General features: G+C 40.6%; 1 protein-coding gene across 5 annotated transcripts in view; it reads left to right on the forward strand.

The window, feature by feature from the left end:
• Positions 1-20,670, forward strand: part of arhgap17b (Rho GTPase activating protein 17b) — a 25,926-nt gene continuing 5,256 nt past the window's right edge. For 4 of the 5 annotated variants that reach the window (XM_067571057.1, XM_067571058.1, XM_067571059.1 and 1 more), the window contains exons 1-17: positions 1-434; positions 4,821-4,860; positions 13,030-13,134; positions 13,899-13,975; positions 14,210-14,321; positions 14,638-14,714; positions 15,000-15,102; positions 15,529-15,597; positions 15,756-15,837; positions 16,470-16,597; positions 17,146-17,257; positions 17,359-17,440; positions 17,609-17,689; positions 18,293-18,406; positions 18,522-18,613; positions 19,350-19,488; positions 20,310-20,594. In XM_067571057.1, coding sequence (XP_067427158.1) covers positions 382-434; positions 4,821-4,860; positions 13,030-13,134; positions 13,899-13,975; positions 14,210-14,321; positions 14,638-14,714; positions 15,000-15,102; positions 15,529-15,597; positions 15,756-15,837; positions 16,470-16,597; positions 17,146-17,257; positions 17,359-17,440; positions 17,609-17,689; positions 18,293-18,406; positions 18,522-18,613; positions 19,350-19,488; positions 20,310-20,594 — 1,751 coding nt within the window. In that variant the 5' untranslated portion in view covers positions 1-381. The remainder of the gene's footprint in view (positions 435-4,820; positions 4,861-13,029; positions 13,135-13,898; positions 13,976-14,209; positions 14,322-14,637; positions 14,715-14,999; positions 15,103-15,528; positions 15,598-15,755; positions 15,838-16,469; positions 16,598-17,145; positions 17,258-17,358; positions 17,441-17,608; positions 17,690-18,292; positions 18,407-18,521; positions 18,614-19,349; positions 19,489-20,309; positions 20,595-20,670) is intronic. The other variant, XM_067571062.1, reaches the window with a different exon arrangement.

Consider the following 20,670-nt stretch of genomic DNA (forward strand, 5'->3'; position numbering starts at 1 on the left):
ATGTCACCATTGGCCCATGCAGCATACAGTAGGGAAGTAAAGGCACTTCCTTCTTCCTACCACACTGGTTGCACTCAAACTAGCCAGTTTAACAGGACTTCAGATATTCGTGACAATGGGGATCCAGAGGTCCGACAGAGGCCGTTTCAACTGACTTCTCTGCCGTCTTTCTGGAGTGTAAGAGCGACGGCTTGTGTCACTGGGTTTAACCAGGAAAACCATTCAGTTGTAGCGCACTAAACTGGTCGGAGCGCAGCCCTACTCTGCCACAATGGCTGCGACGTAGCGCAACTTTTGGATCCGCGGTGGATGAACGACAGCGCTCCGAGGTGCCTCTAACTTTTACAGACTTGTAGGAGACACCGAGGAGGGAAAGAAAACATGAAGAAACAGTTTAATCGCATGAGGCAGCTTGCCAACCAGACAGTTGGAAGGTGGGTGTTTATTTCAACAACATGCATTGTTGTAAGTTGATGTTTATATTCTGGTAGGCCAACATTGTTGCTTTTCATAATTTGTCATTATGGTGTTAACCCTTGACTGACATCTGTCTTTTTGTTGTGGGCGGTGTCGGAAGGGCTGGGCCACGTTTTTCTCTAACAATACCTGCATAGTTCATAAAGTTTAAGAGGCATCATGTAGCAGTTTAGTGATGTCAAGCAGAAATCTTTCATTAAATTTGATGTTTAATTTTCAGTTGAAGCTGGCCAGTAAAAACGTGTGAAAAAGTAAATGGGATTACAGATGTGTTCAATGTATCCAAAGTCACTGTAATATCAATGTATGCACTTACATTGTGTCTAGTAGTAGTAAGTTAGTGGCTTAATTACATTAAGGGCTGCACCTATCAACTATTTTATAATGATTAATCTTAACTAGGGCGGCAACTAATGAATATTTTCATTATCGATTGATCTGTTGATTATTTTCACGATTAATCATTAGTCACTGAATCTATAAAATGTTAGAAAATGGTTAAAAATGTCAATTACCGTTTCCTAAAGCCGAACATACGAACTAAAATGTCATGTTTTGTCCCGACCAACAGTCCACAACTCAAAGATATTCAATTTACTGTCATAGAGGACAAAAGAAACCAGAAAATATCACATTCATAACATTGGAACCAGAGAATTTTGACTATTTTTCTCTAAATGATTAATCGATTGTCCAAATAGTTGCTGAATATATATATTTTTTTATCAACTGATTAATGAATCAACCAATTGCCGCAGCTTCAATCTTAGTCAATGTGAAAAAAATCAAAAATCTTGTTTTATCAGACCAACAGTCCAAAACCCAAAGAACTTTAATTCAAAATTACATAAAACTGTGAAAAGTAGCAAATCCTCACATTTGAGAAGAGAGAACCAGTGAATATTTGCCATATTTCTGTTGATCCACTAATTGATTCATTGTTTCAGGTCTTAATTAGATTAATTATTTCTTCAGTATATCATATCTTTCAGTATATCTGGAAGCAATTTTGAGCCCTCAGAAAAATATCGACTCCTTTCTAATAAAACTTGTCCAGTGGAATATTTGTGGGCCCTTTACAGCTTTGGGCCCCTGTAATGTCTCCACCTTTCACTCCAGTAGGGACTGCAGTGCCTAGAGGTATCTATACAGCATAGGCGAGTTACTGGTATTTCTGCAACTGTAGAGCAGGACGTGCACACAAACATACAATCTACACCATCTCCTTTTCCTCCTTTCCTTTCATCTCCGTCCCCACAGGGGTTTCCAGCCCCTGCTTTCCATCAGCAGCCACCACTGAGAAGATGTCTCCAGTTATTACTGCATTAACGGCATCTTCTTAATGTTTCGTTCAAAATGACTTTTCTAACCAAATAGCCCGTAGCCACTGGTCTTGGATTCCTCACATACATTCCTCCATATATTGTGTAAGAGCAGTAAAACTCAACTGAGCAGAATGACAGCCTGCGTACAGGGAGGTCGAAGTGTTTTCAAGCACACACTGACTGTGGATTACTCTGCATTGAGTTTAACCTGCCACATATCCTCTGGTAACAGTTATCCAATACCATGAACTGCTTTAAACCCACCATCCTGCCACACAAATAGGTCAAATGAAACTTGAAAGAACAGAGCTAAAGCTGGTAGACCTTTCTATCTAGTTTACAAACCGCTGAATTTGTCTCCCCCCATGGCAGTTTGTAATGATGTGGTTTTCTGTTTGGCTCAGGAAGGGCCAGGCACAGAGAGTTTTTGTGGAGTAAGCATTTCCATGGTTGTTGTTGACGGGGACACAGCGGAGGGCTGGGGGACGTCTCGCAGCCACAGAGGGGTGTTTTTCTAAAAGAGGAAACCAGTTTGATGTAAATGCGATTAATAAGGAGGAAGCAGTTTGATTTACACGTAGTTGCAGCGTGGTAGGAGTTAAGAGGGTACGGTGTTTATGAATACTTGCATACCTCTGCAGCACTTAGGAGAGATAAGCTTAGAGAGTTCTCTTTAAAAAAACAAATTTGGAATGAAAACATCCGCATGGAAATGTTGTCAGATGTTTTCACTGCTAAAGTTTTAGCATTTTAATTGTGTTTGTGGTTGACCTCTATGAATTAAAAGTCAATGTACATAACAGAGTATATCATACATTGCACAGTTACTCCTCTACTTCAGTTTTCTGTGTTGTTATGTTTTCTTTCAGTTTTCTTTCAGGGTCTGGGCTCCAGCATTGTGGGAGTCTATTCTTAGAACAATAGCTGCTGGCTAGGTCAAAGCTCTACTCCACTCAAATCAATGCTAATTCAATATTGATAGGAATCTGAAAGTTGTGCATGTAGCTTTTTCCTTCAGTGGCGAGCCAGTGCAGCCTAATGTGTAATGCGATCATGTGGATCAGTGTGTAGGTGCTCTGGCTGATTGTATCTCAGGCTGTCACCTACAGTATATCTCTACCTTTTTTTTAGTTTATCTCTGTCTGTGTTGAAACCACATGAAAAAACAGTTTTTTTCTATACTTGTAAACTTTAGTGAGGATTCCCCTCTTACCCTGAATTAACCCTTTGTTGCTCGGAAGTGCTGCAGGTTATTCCTTTTAATATAGCAAGAAAAGCAGTTACTATAGAGTACATATGAGAAGACAGGTCAGTAAAATGTCCACCCTAAGTCCTCAGAGCCCGTGGTTTTGTTTCAGTTTATTATAATCAGAGTATGAAAATCAGAAAATATTCTCGTTTGGGAAGCTGGAACCAGTGAACTGTTGCCATTTTGGTTAAATAATTGCTTAAACAACTATTTACTTATCAAAATAGTTGCTGATCAAATTTCTCTCAATCGATTGATTGATAATTGATTACTCGTTGCAGCTTTAGGCTGGGTATCATTTGAAAATACTTAATACTAACCTGAGTTTTGGCACAGATACCAAACTATACTTCTTTAAATACCTTTAAATACTTTGAAAAAGTAAGTAAGTTTTCAATGCAAATGTGACTGTATAAAAATACAGTCTGTACAATAAAAGTACTGATGTTCAGTACCCAGCCCTTGCAATATGTTAGGCCAGTGCTTATGCTTACATGAGACCCAAACATCAAATCATTGATTACTTATAACTAAAAATTATCTATTGAATAATTTTTGATTTCTAGCTTTGTGCCAAAATTGAAAAAGCTCTAAAAATCTCTACTCTTGGTACAGTCTTGATACTTCAGAGTGCATTCAAAGGTGTTTTCGATTAACATTGAGGAACATTTCAGGCAATAGTGAGGTAAGCCTGTATGTGGAGGGTGTAGCTTGTGAAGATCTTATTTCTGAGTCTTACAACAGTATTAGGTAATAAGTCTTGTGTGGGAGAGGGGTTAATTGATCCCTGTGAGATGTAAATCTATAGTGTGGGCTATGCCTGCTCTGGTAGAGGGAGGGGAAGAGGTCTTCAGAGATTTGTGTGTGTAGACGTAATGCATATGTGGTTGGTGTATTTGTTAGATATTGATGGGGTGAGTGTTGGCCTTGCTTGCTGGTCTCACTAGCTCAGCAAGATTTAAACCAAGAAACAGGAAGAAATGCACTGGAAGTTTGAGATTATATTTAAAGTGGCGAGTGTGTTTCTTATGTCAGATGTTTATGATATTTTATCAATGTTTCCTACAAGTTTTGGAATGATGTCACCATCCTATTTTCCTTAGATTCTGCTACAATGTTCAGTGTGTTTTGGTGCATTTCAGACAGCAACAAGCCACTTGGCAACTCCCACCCTCCCCCTTCTCACACAAATACACACACCTTCCCCCTGTTGCCATAACAAACAAGGTGGAGATGGTACAACAGGAAGTGTGCCTTTGGACAGGGTGGAGGAATCCGACATGTCCATCATGGAAAACAGCCACAGGCACATGTGGTGATGGGCTTGTGCACAATTGTGTGGTTCATAAACTGTAATCAAATTTCACTTTGTTAACAAGTATATCATGTGACAACATTTTATTGTGGATTGAAGCAGGTTGTGCGCTGTGTAACTTTTGCTGCAGGCTCACACAGTGCAAACTGCAGACAAGTTGGGCTGGATAGACATTAGTTTGATGGCCTCATCTTTTACAGCTGAGTTCAGCAAGTTAGCTCTTGTTTAGCTGAAATAAAATGTGTGCATTTGATTCGTAAGAAAACACAGTATGTCATGGAACTGCACTACACCAATGCTGAAGAGTTAGCCAACATGATCAAAACTACATAGTCTTAAAGCATTCAATTCAAATTCACATGCATTTCCGGTATGTTGAATGTGTAGCTTGTTTAGGTTTTTTTTCATTTTCAGTCTTTTAAATTTAGTTTTTGATTTGTGTTTCTCTCAACAGGGCTGAGAAAACAGAAGTGCTGAGTGATGACCTCCTACAGGTGAATATGATATTCTCTTTTATTACTGTTCATGTAAATAAATGGTTTGGATGCCTCAGACACAGTCTGAATGTCTGTTGAAGCAATGAAATATTTCATGCTATAAAAACTTGATGACATGTATTGTGGGCCGCAGTTTCAAAAAATCGTATCAACAGTGCTGGTATGGTGTTTACTGCCTTTAAATTATGCCTCAATATCAGACCATCATTGGTATCCAACTGCTTATACTATTCTGGGGTTTAATGCTCAGCCACTACCTAGGGTGTTAAGATACATCACAATATTTCGTGCTATGATGACATGCATCGTGGACAGCAGTTCCAAAAGAATTGCATAAACTGGCAGCTGTAGCAGGTATGAGTGGTGTGGTGTGGAAGTGTAATGGTGTTTACTGCCTTTCTTCAAAGCCAGACCATCATTGTTCTCTCTCACTTCTTTTATTTGCGCTGCCTAGTGAGGCATAATAGCATCTTCTGCTAACTTTTTTGCAAACCTCTAAATATCACTTCACCTTGTAAAATGTGACTGAGCAGCAACATTAACCACATTAACCACAGTCTATTTGTGGCAATCTAATGAGATTGTTAGTTCAACAAGTTCAAACGGTTTGCTTTTCTATCTTGATGAAGACATTCTCATTTAGACATTTTTATTCTTCTATTTACTTTTAAGCCAACGGGGATCTGTTGGCAAAATAATCAGATTTTTTTTTCATGTAAAATATTAGGAATCTAAAACAAATCTAAAAATGGTGAAAGTTGGGGAAAGTTGAAAACACATTTAAGTATGGATTTTTCTGTACTATAATAGAGTAGAGTAGAGTTGTTGCATCAAACTATGATCATATACCACGTGTATTATACTGAATCATGAGCTGACTGTATCATTGCACCTCTAGAAGCTAGAGCTGGCACTAAATGTGAACAGGTTGTTGTAACTGTGTAATTTAGTATCTGTCAGGGTTTTATGTCCTCAGGTGTCTAACACCACCTTATTTTACACCACTGTATCTCAGTACAAAAACTGCTCTTCTTTTAGAAATTGTTTTCTGGAAGAGTAAAACAGGGAAGTAATCAAAGGACTTACAAGTTCTCCATAAAGGCTCTGTTAAAGCCATCGTGCTTTAACAGTTGTTGATGCCAAGTCTCTCTGCAGTTTAGAGTACAACTGCTGGCATTACAACATTCCTCTTGGGGGCCTTTCATTCAGTAATGACTTGCCAGCTCAGGGGTTTGGCAACTGTAGGAAAAGTGCCTCAAGGTTTTCCACTCAAGGCAAATCCTGGCAATGTTCTGTTATCTTGAAATCATACTGGATGTATGCTGTGCATTATGTGCATATGTGTGTGTATGTGTGTGTGTATTGGGGGGATGGGAGCACTCTGGCTAGTGAAGCTGTGAGATCACTGCTTGGAAAAGAGTGTGAATAAATACAAGAGAAACTGAGAAAGACAGAGCATTTTTGCAGAAGAAAGGAGCTATTGTGGAAAGAAAGTAAAGGTGAAGTTAAAAGCCCTCTTCAACTCTCATTCAGTCATAGAAGTCATAGTTTTATGACATGCAAGCAGTGAACTATGAACCCTGGGTGGTTCGCGCACATACAGTAACACACAACACAAATACTTAGCAGTGAACAAATTGAATAAATATTATTAACTAATACATGTTGCCAGTTTTGCTGTAATCAAGACAAACATTTGAGGCTTGGTTTTTGCTTTAACAGTGATAATAGTTGAATTTAGGCATATATGTGCTATTGTCCCAAAAGCACAGAGCACAGACTGACCCAACCCTTCCAGAGAATGCTTTCTCTCGTCTTTGGTCCGTGTCCTGAACGACAGGAGCTTTGTGCTGTGTTAGACATTCCTTTAGCTCCAGCTCTCAGTGAGGAATGTGATTGTCAGGCGATCAGCATAGTGGAAGTGGCTTGGATGTCTTTTGGCAAAACAACTTGAGCTCCAAGTTGCCTGTCAGAATCTGTGTTTTACCAGTACACATGCTCCACACAGTCCATTTTCAGATATGCTCACTGATTACAGTCATCTCTGTAAAATGTGCAGCTCACAGTTTACTGACATAGTCCAGTGAATCAGTGCTGGCATTTTGATTTAATCACACAAGCTGGAAAAGTTTTTCACTCTTTCCAAACATGAGCAGAGAAAGAATAGTTTTTCCTCTCCCTTTTTGTCCTGTTCCCCCCACCAGCACACCCCCACGCCCCCTGCTCTATACAGTCCAACTTGAAATTTGACACTTTGATTTCCATGGTGTCGTAGTAGCTCTTTTTCATTTTTCCATAGTCCTTTTGCATTGGCCAAGGCATTTATCTTGTTTGGACACGTCCTGCCTCAGTGGGAGAGTTGAGGAGGCTGTCAGACTGGATTGTATTGCTGCCTGCCTGGCCTCATACTGGGGAGAGAGTCAGGCTGGAACTGGTCCCATCTCCGTATTTGAATACAACCAAGGATACACAATAGACAGTTATTGTTGTGGATAATGAAGCATACCCATATCTGATACTGTATGTTAAATAGGTATCTGTTAGCTAACCAGCTGTTGAGCCAAACAGAAAACTCAAGAATGGGTTTTCATTGTCGGTGAGAACATCGGCTCAGTCTGACATTTTGGGAAATACGCATATTTGCTTTCTTTGCAAGGGTTGGATGAGAAGATTGATACCACTGTCATATCTGTACGGTAAATAAAAGTAAAGTTAGCCTAGCTTAGCATAAAGACTCAAAACAGGGGAAAACGAGCCTGACTCACAGTAACAAAATCCACCTACCAACACCTCCAAAACTCACTAATTAACTCGTTATATCTCGTTTGTAATGAACAAAATTGAAGTGTAAAAATGACACACTGTGGTTTCATGTGCTGGACTATTTCTTGGCCAGGGCAGTAACTTGTGTTTGCCAACCAAAAAAACGACTGCAAGAAGTTACTATAATCCCAGCCAAGAAATTGTCTGGCACATAAACCCCATAAAACGGCAAATTCTCATTTTTACAATTCGGTTTTTGTATGGCTTAAATAAATAACATGCTAATTTTTGAGCTTTAGAGGTGCTGGAAGGCTGATTTTGCTTAGTTAGCTAGGCCAGCTGTTTCCCCCTGATTCCAGTTTTTATGCTAAGCTAAACTAATTGGCTTTATGGCTTCATATTTAATGAACTGATAGACAGATTGGTATCAATCTTATCTAACTCTCAATAAAAAAAGAGAATAAGTGTATTTCCCAAAATGTCCAACTACCCCTTTTAAGCAAACATGACTATTCAGACCATTGCTACATTTAAATCCTGTTTCTGCTCTGTCATCAGCCAACCAGCAACTCAGCTATCCTTCCAACAAGGTCAGCCAGCTAGTAATCTGTCAGCCAGCCAGCCCATCAGTCAACCAGCTATCCAGTCAGCCAAAGTAGCTCCAAGCCAGAAAACAAAACTGTATCCGCCTGCTCGGTTCCTCTGTGACTCACTAGACGTTCCACATTTTCTGCTGTGGCAGGTCAGAGGTCACCTGCTTGTTGTGTTTGCTGCTTTCATTTCTGTCTGGAAAAAAAAGATGGCAATAACTGGCCTGTAAAACCTTTGGACAACTCCCTAACTGGAGAGGTGGGCGGAAGGGATAGTCTCTGTTCTGATAATCGTCAAAGTGTGTTCTCATCTGTGCCCATGATCAGGGAGTTTTCCTGGTTTTTTTCTCCCTTCAGCTCTGACTTAATTTTGTCAGGGTGTTTCTGTGTGTGTGTGTGTGTGTGTGTGTGTGCATGAGTCTGTTTCCTTAATTGAGTTTCTCCCTGAGGCCAGATCTCAGAAAAGTAAATTAGGCTTCTTGAAAATTGAGACTGACTAATTGAACGTTGAAGATGTAAATGCCAGAAATAATCACCAGACTTATTTTTTAGTGGAATATCTGTACATTCCTGTAGATGGAATATTTTTTTTATTGAAGATGAGTTTAACTATTTTCAAAGTGGCAAACTGATAAAAACAACATCTCCTATTGATGCTCATTATTAAATCTAGCTCCAGTTTGCATTTGAGTCATTGAGCTAAGCCTCTGATTTTCTAAAAAGAATTTACCTGGTGATCTTTGTAAAATCGTGAAGGCGAACTCTCTCAGGCATGCTTCAAGTCACTACAAGTGATAAAGGAATAATTTCACAGTATTGAAATGAACTTAAACCACTGGCTGCCTGGAAGATAGAAAATCAACCTGTAAAATGTAAAAATATTGGAAAGAAACATCAATATATACCACCATGACTAATCATATTTCCAGAGGAAAAAGGGGACTGGAGCATACCGATTAATTCACAGCCTTTAATTGTGTAAACAGACTAATGTCTCAACACTACTGTGTCTTCATCAGAGTCGAAGTGGACAAAGACATGAGGCAAACAACATTTATAGTCAATCTAGACCAGGTGTACAATTGCAATTGGATAATTGGTTGAATATGGTTTTAAATCTATTGGATAATGAATCAAAAGGTGGGAGTTGCTATAGTCAGTGTCCAAGTGCCACACCCCTAACACCATGTCAGAAACAAAAGAACATGGGCCTCTCTTAAAAATACAAAGATAAAAGTACAAAAAGTACAAGTGCAAACATCCGTCAAGTGTGACAAATTAGAGGAAACACAACAAATTCAGTTCTTGATTTATGCCAAAGGGTTCCAATGTGTTCACAGTGTGAATCCAATATGCTTCTCTGCAGAGCAGTGAGTTGATGATGTGACCAGTGTTGGGTAGTTTTCTAGTGTCAAAATGAACCAGTCTTTCTTTCACATTGCGGCAATGTTTAAACATGATCAGGGGAGGGACATAGCTGATATTATTTAGAGATGGGTCACTTTTGAGGACATTTCAATGTTTAAGGATAATATTTCTGACCCTGCCTGCCAGAATAGAGTACTTGGTAAAGAAATCTGTGATCTGTGAGGAAGTAGTGGTATCACTAGTTTTCTTAACTAACAAGGATTCCCTTTCTGTATGATAGCAGATATATGATGTATGGTAACCTGTATGCTGGAAACGCTCTTTCATTTCAACAGCTTTAGACTGGAAATCTGTAACAGTGCTGCAGTTTCTGTGCAATCTTAAGAATTGGCCAATAGGAATGTTGCGAATGAATTGGATGGTTACTCTCAGCTTTTAGAAGAGTGTTTCTTCTTAGGGGTTTACGATAGATTGTAGACTCAATAGTACTGTTGTTTCCCTTGTAAAGTGTTAGGTCTAGAAAGTAAACAAAGGTTTCATGCTGTTCCATAGAAAGAAAGAAAGATAGTTAGTAGTAGAATTTATGTATTTCAGAAAATCAGACAGCTCTATGACCATGATATCATCAATGTATTTTTTCCACAAAGCAGTCTTGTCATAATAGGAATATAGAAAATAATAATAGGAACACTGTCAGAAATGACTGACTGACAGAATGTCTGATTTTCTGAAATACATAAATTGTTGTAATTGTTTAAATTACGAAAAAGAAAAATAGAGATGCAACTTGGAAAATTAGCTAAAAGTCTTGCTTATCCAGTTTCAAACAGAATATTTTTTCCCCAAAGTTGTTATAATAGTCTTCAAGGATTCTTGAGACACTTTCAGAACAGCAGAACGACCCTCTGGGTTTTTCAAAGATCGTTGGGTGATTATATTTTGAAAAATCTGATGCTTAGCTCTGTGACTCATGAGCCTTAACTGTGGCTAAATTAAATCTATATCAACCGCATAACAATGTGGGTCAAGAGAAGCAAACAACTTCGAGAAGGATATTTAAACTCTGAGACATTTCAAATGTGAAATGTGCAAAACAGACTTCAATATCAAAGACATGATTTTTTTTATACTCTCCGGGGTCTTTTGGTGTACACTCACTGAAAATGCTTTCAATCAACAGAGACAATGCGATCACCCAGTGCCTCCAGTCTGCTGTGCCGCCCACACTGCAGTCACTTGGGCCTCATTCTCTCCTTCTTGGCAACAAGTGTTAGAAGTCTGGATCCAATCGAGCTGTCACCAGATAGAGCTAGACTTCCATGCATTAATCAGAGTTGGGGATCAGCTGAATGATGAGCGAATCAATTGGATCCAGGCGAGGTAGCCAAGTCCAGCTGTGGTCTGGCATGGAGCAACAGCTGCAGGAAAGAGAGAGGAGAGGGAGGAGGACAGACTCACATGCTGTAAAGAGCAAATTAGGGAGGATAAAAGGGAAGGATAAGGGAAGAAGACCAAGATGGGGATCAGACAGCAAATGAGGGGCCCTCAGATGTAGTAACACAGTTGGATGTTTACACTGAAACAGGAAGAGGAAGTGAATACTTAGATGACAGTCAGCTTACTGGGTGCAAAATCAGTGTGTGTGCGTGTCCGTTCTATTCTTGGATCCCGCTACCACTAAACTTCAGCCACAGCAGCACTTAGTTCCAAATTGTGAAATAAAGGCATGGGGTTTTCACTGTTTGGCCTCATACGAAACCTGTCTGTTTTTTGAAATACCACAGACAATTTGAACTTATTTAATTTGCTGCCGTTTGGTTTTAAAGACCGCACAAGTGTTTGTGTGTGTTTTTAACAGTTTAACTATAAAACTTTACTTCAGACCCTTTTCCAAAATATATCAGTTTTTAGTCACTCACTTATTTTTTTGTCAAAGTTATGTTATCACCACATGTTTGTGCAACTGGGAGCAAGAACTGTTCAGAAAACTCTCTCTAGTGGTGTATTTACAACCTGACGCTGGATGAACCATCTGTCTATCAAAGTCTTACCTTGCGACGCAGCTGCATTTGCAAGATCACACGATCACACAAGAATCCTCATAGGACGCTGATAGGTCGGGACACAAGCGCGTAACTTGAAACCTTACGAGATGGATTGTCGCTTGATCTCGTGATGCGTAGCAAGGTAAGTGCATTCAAGAACACTCTGAGATCACAGAGTTGGTTGCCGCTCAGCAACCTTTTTGATGTAAGCCAATACAAAATGTACTTGTCAAAACGGTCCTCTCACATCAAGGTTCTTTTAGTAGCTGTTTTGAAGCTTTTGATCATATCACCTGGTCTTCATCGGCAGATGGAGTTAGCCCAGTTGGCTTAAGAGTTGACTTTCAGAGTTCATTCTTGACCTTGGAAACAGTGGTTGATAAAACAATTCCACCTCAAGGACCATAAAGTAGCTGTTTTGGAGATTTTGATCAAATGCTGTCAACAGCTGTTTCCAAAGTCAATAATGAAGCTTGAGTTCTAAAAAATTTCTTTTTACAGTGTCATCGTTTCCTTGTCGTTTGTATTTTGGCTTTGTAGCATACAGTGTTTTACAGCAGTCAACTAATTCACCAAAGTTTTCTGCTGCATTACCATGTGATGATAATGTAACTTTTACAAATAAAATAAATTATTTGTTAAAGAGTTAAAGTATTTTTTGTGAAGGATTGACTATCTCAGGAATGTTTTAAGTCTCTACAAGTGGTGAAGGAATAATTTCACCATAGTTAAGTGAATTTAAACCACTTGCTGCCTGCAAAGTAGAAAATCAACCTGAAGAATGGGATACAGCAATGTAAAATGTACACTGTTTGTAGTTAAAGGGGTTAAATATGCAAAACCACAAGAAGGCCCCTATAATACCTTTTTTTTGAAGTATGACTAGTAGATCAGGCCACCATCAGGCCTGCAGTCAGAATGATTGATGTGTTCATCCTTGATCGTATCTCTGCATTGAGTCTTTATGTGTCGAGACAAACGTTCCCTGTTCTCAGTAAAGATCACAATCCATCAGTCTGTATAACTTACCTGCCATGTTTCCCTCCATCTGGCTGTCAGTGCTGCCTGTTGTAATAACGCTGAGGAACAGACTGCAACACGAGCTAGACAAACAGCATCTTCCATCATCGTTCGATAACAAGAGCAGGATGGAAAGTTTAGAGATGGATGTTGGCTACTGCGGCATCTGTGTTTTGATTTGTTGCTCTCACCTGGTTTGTTTCTTTCGAACAGGAATATGTGCGCTCGGACGATGAAACTGTCACTACACAAGCTTCTTTCATCCTGTTTTAAATCAGTCAACTGAACTCTGCTCACTGTAGGCCTGTTTTGTTTGTTCTGATTTTATGACATTGCATTGCGTGGGTTGTGTGTGTGTGTGTGTCTGTGTGTGTGCGCAGATTGAGAGGCGGATGGAGCTGGTGCGTTTGGTGTCGCACAACACACACAAGAGGCTGGTGTCCTGTCTGCAGGGTCAACTGGGCACAGACACTGAGAAGAGACATGTAAGAAGCACTCCATTTCTCTTTATCACTTGTTTGTTCACCAGCTGCACTTTGTGGAAACTCACAACTGAACACACCTTCATACCTTGTGCTTTTGTAAACTTATTATTGAAGCACAACAGCAACAAGCCACAGAGTCAGGATCTCTAGCAACACCTTTTACATTTGTTCTAAGAAAGATGTCTGCACAGAATGTAACTCATACAGGAATTAAATAAGGATGAATCACTAACATCACTGTCAGCATTAGCGAGGCCATGCTATCTTTTGCTATGAGCACATAACATCTCCTCTTATGTAACACATAGATATGAGAGAGACTCAGGAGAAAAATATTCCGCACTGGCAACCTGCCAGTTTCTCTGTTACTACCACAGCCACACAAACACACATGCAGGGAATCACAAATCTACTGTGGAATGACTGTTATATGCTATTTTATCACACGTTTATATTGATTTGTCACTTAAATCATCAAAATGCATGCTTGACATGCCTGCAGATATGATAAAATAATAAATGAGCAATGTTTCTTTAGAAAATATTTAATTGCCTGAATCCTAGATGCTGATCATGAGGTTGTCTTTGCGCTGTTTGTTCAGTTAAGCCAAATCCAAATCACAAAAGCAAACATATTAAGACGAAGAGACAAGCTGACATATCATAGAAAGTGTTTCTAGTATTTTTTGCTCTAGTTCTATCCCAGTAACTACTTTATCTGCTAAATTCATTTTGCTGGTCTGCTTACGTTTGCCCTTCCTCAGAAAAAGCTGCCCCTGACGATGCTATCCCAGGCAATGCAAGAGGGAGGCGGTCAGCTGGGGGACGAGAGTCTGATCGGGTGAGATGGAAAACTTAACCGCAAGACATGAACACATGCAAAACCAGTTTCAGAAGCATTTAAGAGGATATATTAAAAGTAATTATTGGAGTGAAAGGAGTGCAAAGGGTCCAAAAAGGAGCTCATGTTTTTTTTTATCTTTACATGATAATTTTTCTCCCTGTGAGGAATGTAGGGGTGACTGTCATATTCATATACACCCCTGCATGTGTGTTTGTGTGTGTGTGCCAACAGCAAGATGATGGATGTGTGTGGAGAAGCAGAGACCAGGTTAGCCACCGAACTGATGCAGCATGAAATGCAGATTGAGAAAGACATCTTGGATCCTCTCAACCAGCTGGCAGAGGTAAAACGCACACACTGTCACCTTCTACCCTTCATACTGCCTGTTGGAAATTTGTGTTGTTTGTGGCCAAGGATGCTATTTTTTGAATTCACCCTGCTTTATGTCTGAGACAAACTACATTCAGTACACTTGTACAGTCATATCCTGTGTTTAATCTCACGATTGTGCCAAAGTCTCCATGTCCTTTGGCATCTTTTTGTGTTATACTACCATTCTGCATGATTCATATGAGAAAACTTTCTCACGGGAAAGTATTTCCCTGTGCTTATTTTGACTGTGTTTACTCATGTTGTGATCCACACTGTTTCTCTGACAGGTGGAGATTCCCAATATACTAAAACAGAGGAAGCAACTTGCCAAGCTGGTTCTGGACTATGACTCAGCCAAGACGAGGTATGCTTGCTTATACTCACACAGTTTTGTAATGTTATGGTCTGTAACGTCTTCATCAGATTTGCGTTACCCACAAATCTTAACATTAAGTGCAGACTTGCCCTTTTTTTTTTTTGCATGTTGGACTTTTTGAAAATGAGTTTAAAAGTTGTCTTAGCCTAAGTGCAAACAAAACATAAGTTTGCATCTGTGATGCAGGGTTAGTAAAAAAAAAGTAAACTTGTCAAATCAGATAAACTCATGCTCAATGTTGACATACGTGTGTAATAATTTCTTGGACTGCAGGTGGTACCAGGCAACAAAGTCCAACAACCAGGCCATGGCAGCTAAAGCCGACTCTCTCAAAGATGAGATGGACGAGGCTCTCAATAAAGTAGAAATATGCAAGGTATTTTTATATTTAAATTTCTCTTGCAATGCATATCTTTTTGATTTACCATTTAAAATGACATTTATGATATAAAATAACATTTTGTCACACAGCAGAACAATGCAATCCTAATTACAGTGTTGTCAGTATGCTGTATGTTCAGTGTTTAACGGAGACATGTTTAAACTAATAGCTGTACATTCCAGCCAGGGTCTCTTCATCAGGTTAGGATCATATCTAATGAACTGGCTGGACAAAGGAGGCCTTGTAACAGGAGTGGATCAAGAGCAAACATGCTATGCACATTATTAGGATCATGTAATTAAAGGGTCATCGCTTTGTCATCTGGAGGTCATCTGTGTCTTAATGAAAAGTTGCTTTGTAAAGTGGAGCAGAAGATTTAGAGTTGCCATCATGGAAACTTTTTTTTTTTTCATCCCACAGGACCAGCTCTCTGCAGACTTGTACAACTTTGCCTCCAAAGAGGGAGAGTATGCACAGTATTATGTCATGGTAGGTGCGCTTTGGTTTTGTGTAAATGACCTGCAACTAAAAATGGAAATGTGATGCAAATATTCCACTACAACAGCAATATTTGATGACACAGAATGATTACCTGCTTCCCCGTTTGCCAAAGAATTGTGTGTGTGATTTGTGTTCATGTATTCCAGTTATTAGAGGCCCAGGCAGACTACCACAGGAGGTCTCTGGCAGCTCTGGAGGGAGCTATACCCACCATCCACTTACAGCAAGGTAAACAGCAAAGCATAAATCAGACATTCATTAAATTTGTAAACAGAACAAGAAAGCATCAACATTGTCTCTCCCCTTTTACTTCCTCATTAAACCCCAATATAGTCGTAGAGCTGACATGCATCTGTGTCCAAACCCAACAAGCTTGTTATAGCTTGTTGGTTTGTACCTGTTTTGGTTTACTGCACTAATAAAGTAAACAGAAACAGATCTAGCACAATGGAAGCAGAGCATTTCACAATTTCCAGATTTTCTACCTTTATCGCAATTGCAGTGGGAAAGGAAGTTGCATATTTTAGCTTTAAACTCTTAAATATGTCTGAGATGACAATCTTTTATTTCTATCATAAAAGTGCTCAAATTTTTCCCAGGCTCTGTGAAATCAGGATGAGAGCTCATTTATCTTAGTTATCTGATGCCACATCTGCTTTTTCTCTGATCCTGATAAGTGAATTACTAAAATCTCAGATGCACAAATACTGTTCAGCAGACTGAGGAGCAAAGTTAGTTACTTTCACATGAAAGAAAATGACTGAAATCACATCTAATCACATCAGTTTCTGTCTACGATGTGCAGAATAAGTCGACTAAGATTAGCACAAAAAAACTCTGATGGAGTACCTCTCCTCTAGACTCTTGGATGGAGAAGCCGGCGTTTGGCACGTTCCTGGAGGAGCACCTGAAGAGGAGTAACCGTGAGATCGCTCTGCCCATAGAGGCCTGCGTCATGATGCTGCTGGAGACCGGCATGAGGGAGGAGGTACGGGTGTACTGATAGAGGGAGGAGAGAGGGAGACGATGAGAAACTTTGGTAAAATAGGGCAGAGTTGAAAGTTAATTGATCAGGATTAGAGCATAAATTGCAACCTTAAAACTTAACTGCTTCTCTCTGTTGGAGTTGGAGGGAGATGTGGGTCAGGGCCAAGGTTAGCCTTGGGACTGCAGGATTAAGCACTGTGTGTGTGTGTGTGCAGGCATCTGTTATCCATTAGTATGTTCACCATTGCACTCTTCAAATGAAACCTTATCACTGGACTCCCCAAGGTGCACAATTTAAGACATTTTTATAAATGGAAACAAAACTCTGGCTGTATGTCTGTCTGCTACTCATCCTGAAAGACCCACATCTCTATTGGTAATACAAACAATTCCTCTCTTTACTTTGGTGAATGGCATGCTTTTTATGCTTTACTTCTCCTTTCCTGTTACCAACCCAGGCGCACTTCTTTAATTTTAGGATGGAAACCAGTCTGCCGTACCTGTTGAAAAAAACAATGTTCAGCCGTTTTTTCTACATGCTCCTCGCAGGGTCTCTTCCGAATAGCTGCCGGAGCTTCAAAACTGAAGAAGCTGAAGGCGGCGCTGGACTGTTCCACCTCGCAGCTCGAAGAGTTCTACTCTGATCCCCACGCCGTTGCTGGTACAACCTCTTCTACAAATCTACAAAAAGTGAAACCATCTGGTCCACATCATTTTCTAATAGCTTTTCTCTCATGTGTGTGTGTATATTTTTGCACACAGGAGCCCTGAAGTCCTACCTCAGGGAACTTCCTGAACCTCTAATGACTTATGGCCTGTACGACGAGTGGACGCAGGCCTCCAAGTAAGACAGTACACACACATAGAAACGACTCTTTTAATACCCTGTAAAACACACTCACTCAGTGCTAATAAGCATTAAAGACACACCTGAAGCAGCATGTGCTCACAGGCTGCTTCAGATATTCTGATACTTATGTAACAGGCAAATATTTTGTGTGTGTGGTTTCAGTGTTCCTGACCCTGACAAGAGGCTTCAGGCCTTATGGGTGACATGTGACCGTTTGCCAAAGACTCACAAAGCCAACCTCAGGTAAGAGCATCTTCTATTGTTTTCTATACATGTTGTATAAGGCACTCCGATGATGCAATACTTCACCCTGTTGTTGCTACAGTAATACAGTGTCTACACAGAAAGCGTGGCATGAGCAGCACATTTAGCAGAGCAGCAGCAGCAGCAGCAGCAGCAAGTGCTCCATCTGTGTGTCTACACAGGAGGCACAAGCCAGTACGCAGACTGTGTAGACAGCTGGATTGATTAACATAAATACTGTTACTACACAGCCACACAGTGTTAGACTGAGTTTCTAAATTCAGAAACAGAACTGAATGTGTAGAGTTCCTTTCTGTTCTGTTTTTCACTTTCATAATTGATACAGCAGATTTTTAACAAGTCGAAAAACAGAAACCAGTCTTACTAGAGGTCATTCCGATGCTTTATTAGAGCACTCATTGCTGCTTAAATTTTTTTTCAGAGTTTTCAAGTTTTCAGCTTTTTTACTGACACTACTCGTGTCCATACTAAGGCCGTCCCTCCGCTTTAACGGATCACAAGCTCTGCTTAGAATATCAGTTAGCCTGTTATGAAAAACAGCTGCAGACGCTTGGAGAGTGTAAAGCAAAGTTTCTGTTGCAGGTATCTGGTGAAGTTTCTGGCCAAACTGGCTCAGGACAGCGACGTTAATAAGATGACTCCTAGCAACATCGCCATAGTCCTGGGGCCCAACCTACTCTGGGCAAAGACTGAGGGGTGAGAACGTTTTACGCTCTTCACTTCATATTTCTGAGTACAAAGTGAAGCTTGGGTTGATCAAGCTGACTGACCTTCCTCCCTTCCCTGTCCGTCCGTCTGTGGTTGTACTCAGGACTCTGGCGGAGATGGCAGCAGCTACATCGGTCCATGTGGTCGCCATCATCGAGCCCATTATCCAGCATGCTGATTGGTTCTTCCCTGATGGTAAAACATATCTGTTTGGTGTATTTCCAATAACACTTCTTCTCTATGTGTTGCATAAAAGAAGGAAAATAAAGTTAAGCAGAAAAGGAGACACAACTTAAGTAGATGATTTAGAGAGAAATACAGCTATTATCTACATGTTGTTTGGTGTTGTATTTCCTGATGATAACTGCCCAAAACAAAGAGTATGTGGTGTTTTTTCTCAATATATTGAGTGCTGCTAGAGCAGAGTTTAGAAGCAGAAAATCTTTTAATCATTAAAAAAAAAAGTTAAAAAATGGTTAAATTTTTGATGTTTTTTGCCCACCAAATGCAAAGTAATGCAAAGTAAATTAAAATATTCTTTACAACAAAAAACAAACTAAAAATAGTTGAGAAAATGGCCTCACCACAAGGTCCATTTAGGAGCTTTCAGTCATCTCACTTGACCTCCATCATCAGATTAAGTTTGCCCAGTTTTCATGAAATTGTAGATGTTTGATTTTCCTTTTTTTTTGAGCACTTTAATGACCTCTCATCCATGTTGGCTATAAAATTCTCATAACATCTACAATTCAATGACATCTGGGCAAACCTAATCTGCTGATGAAGGTCATATAATGTGATTGAAAGCTCCAGAACTCTGACGCTCTGATGATATTTAGCAGTGTATGTATGCAAGCATTGGAATATCATTACCATTAATGTAATCTTCATCAATCTCCTCTCTATTTGCTTCCCACCTTCTTCCGTACAGAGGTGGATTTCAACGTGTCGGGCATGTTTGCCATGCCCACCCACCCAGCAACCCCGGACCCTGAACCCGGCCTGGAGAGGAAACGCCCCGGCAGCCTGGTGGGGCAGGACGGGGACAGTCACACCCCCCGTAAAGACAGGTACCTGTCCCGGCCCAACCTCAGCCTCAGCCTGCCCCTCACCCTCCCGTCACGTCCCAAGACACTGAGCAGGCAGGAGTCGCGGGGTCCGGCAGTGTCGGCCCTCTATGTAGTGGCCGACGAGTCCATCACAGTCACTGAAACGCCCACTGAAGATCTGCCCAGTCCAGACTTCAAAGCTGTGCAGTAGTCCAATGTAGCTCCCATGAATCCACTTGCTGATAAGTAAAAGAAGGGAATGATGTTTTGTGTGATTTTTACACCTCATTTCTGTCATGTTTAGGTAATTTCAGCACAAACTAATCACTTACAGTGTGTTTTCCTCCAGGATGGTACAGAGAATGTTGAAAAAATGAAGCGGGAGACATTTTGAACATTTTGCAATATTGTTGGGATACCACTTCTTGTCTAGACTTATAATTCTCTTGTGTTACTCTTGTGTACTCTTGTGTTATCTCCTTTATTTCCAATTAAAGCTTAGGTCACCCTGTAGGTTGCTGGTTTTATGTTTTGTGTGGGCTTCCTCTTTTGCATTTTGTTTGTATGGTGTGGCGTCTGTCTCTTCTGTCCCTGCAGTGACGTCGCAGTTCAAAGTTGTTCTATTTAAAAGGTCACTGTCATGTGGTTTTATGTCCTTTTTTGGGTTCTTCTTTCTCGACTGGTTTCATTTAACTCGGGAAGTGAGTCTCTTTCTGCCTCTCGCACCATCTCTCTCTCTCTCTGTCTCTTTTTCTGTCTCTCTCGGTCTCTTGCTCTTTCACTCTGTCAGACGGTGTGTGGTTTGCCCTCCTGAACTCTCTCCCCTCTCCCCCCCTCCCTAGCACTGTTAACAAACAGCCGGAGCCCACCCCACGTAGAGCCAGCACTGTAAATAGAAAGCAGCCACAGCTAACCTCACCCACCTTCCAACCCCCACTGCCCCCTCTGGAAGCTACCCAGCCTGAGCCCCAGCCCCAGGCTCTGTCCCCAGCTACAGAGGCTGAGCAGCTTGGCCTGAGTGGTGCTGGTGGTGCTGCTGGTGGTGGTGTTGGTGGTCTGGGTGGTGGGGTCCAGGTAGCCACTGTGCAACCTCAGGTTGTAACCCAGCTCAGCGCAGAGGAGAGCAGGTAAGGAGCGAGCTGAGGTAGCAACAATACTCCACCGCCTGCTCGCAGCCAATCAGCCAATCCGGAGCTCACCCGC

Source organism: Thunnus thynnus, chromosome 17, assembly GCF_963924715.1.
Source record: "Thunnus thynnus chromosome 17, fThuThy2.1, whole genome shotgun sequence".
Lineage (NCBI taxonomy): Eukaryota > Metazoa > Chordata > Actinopteri > Scombriformes > Scombridae > Thunnus > Thunnus thynnus.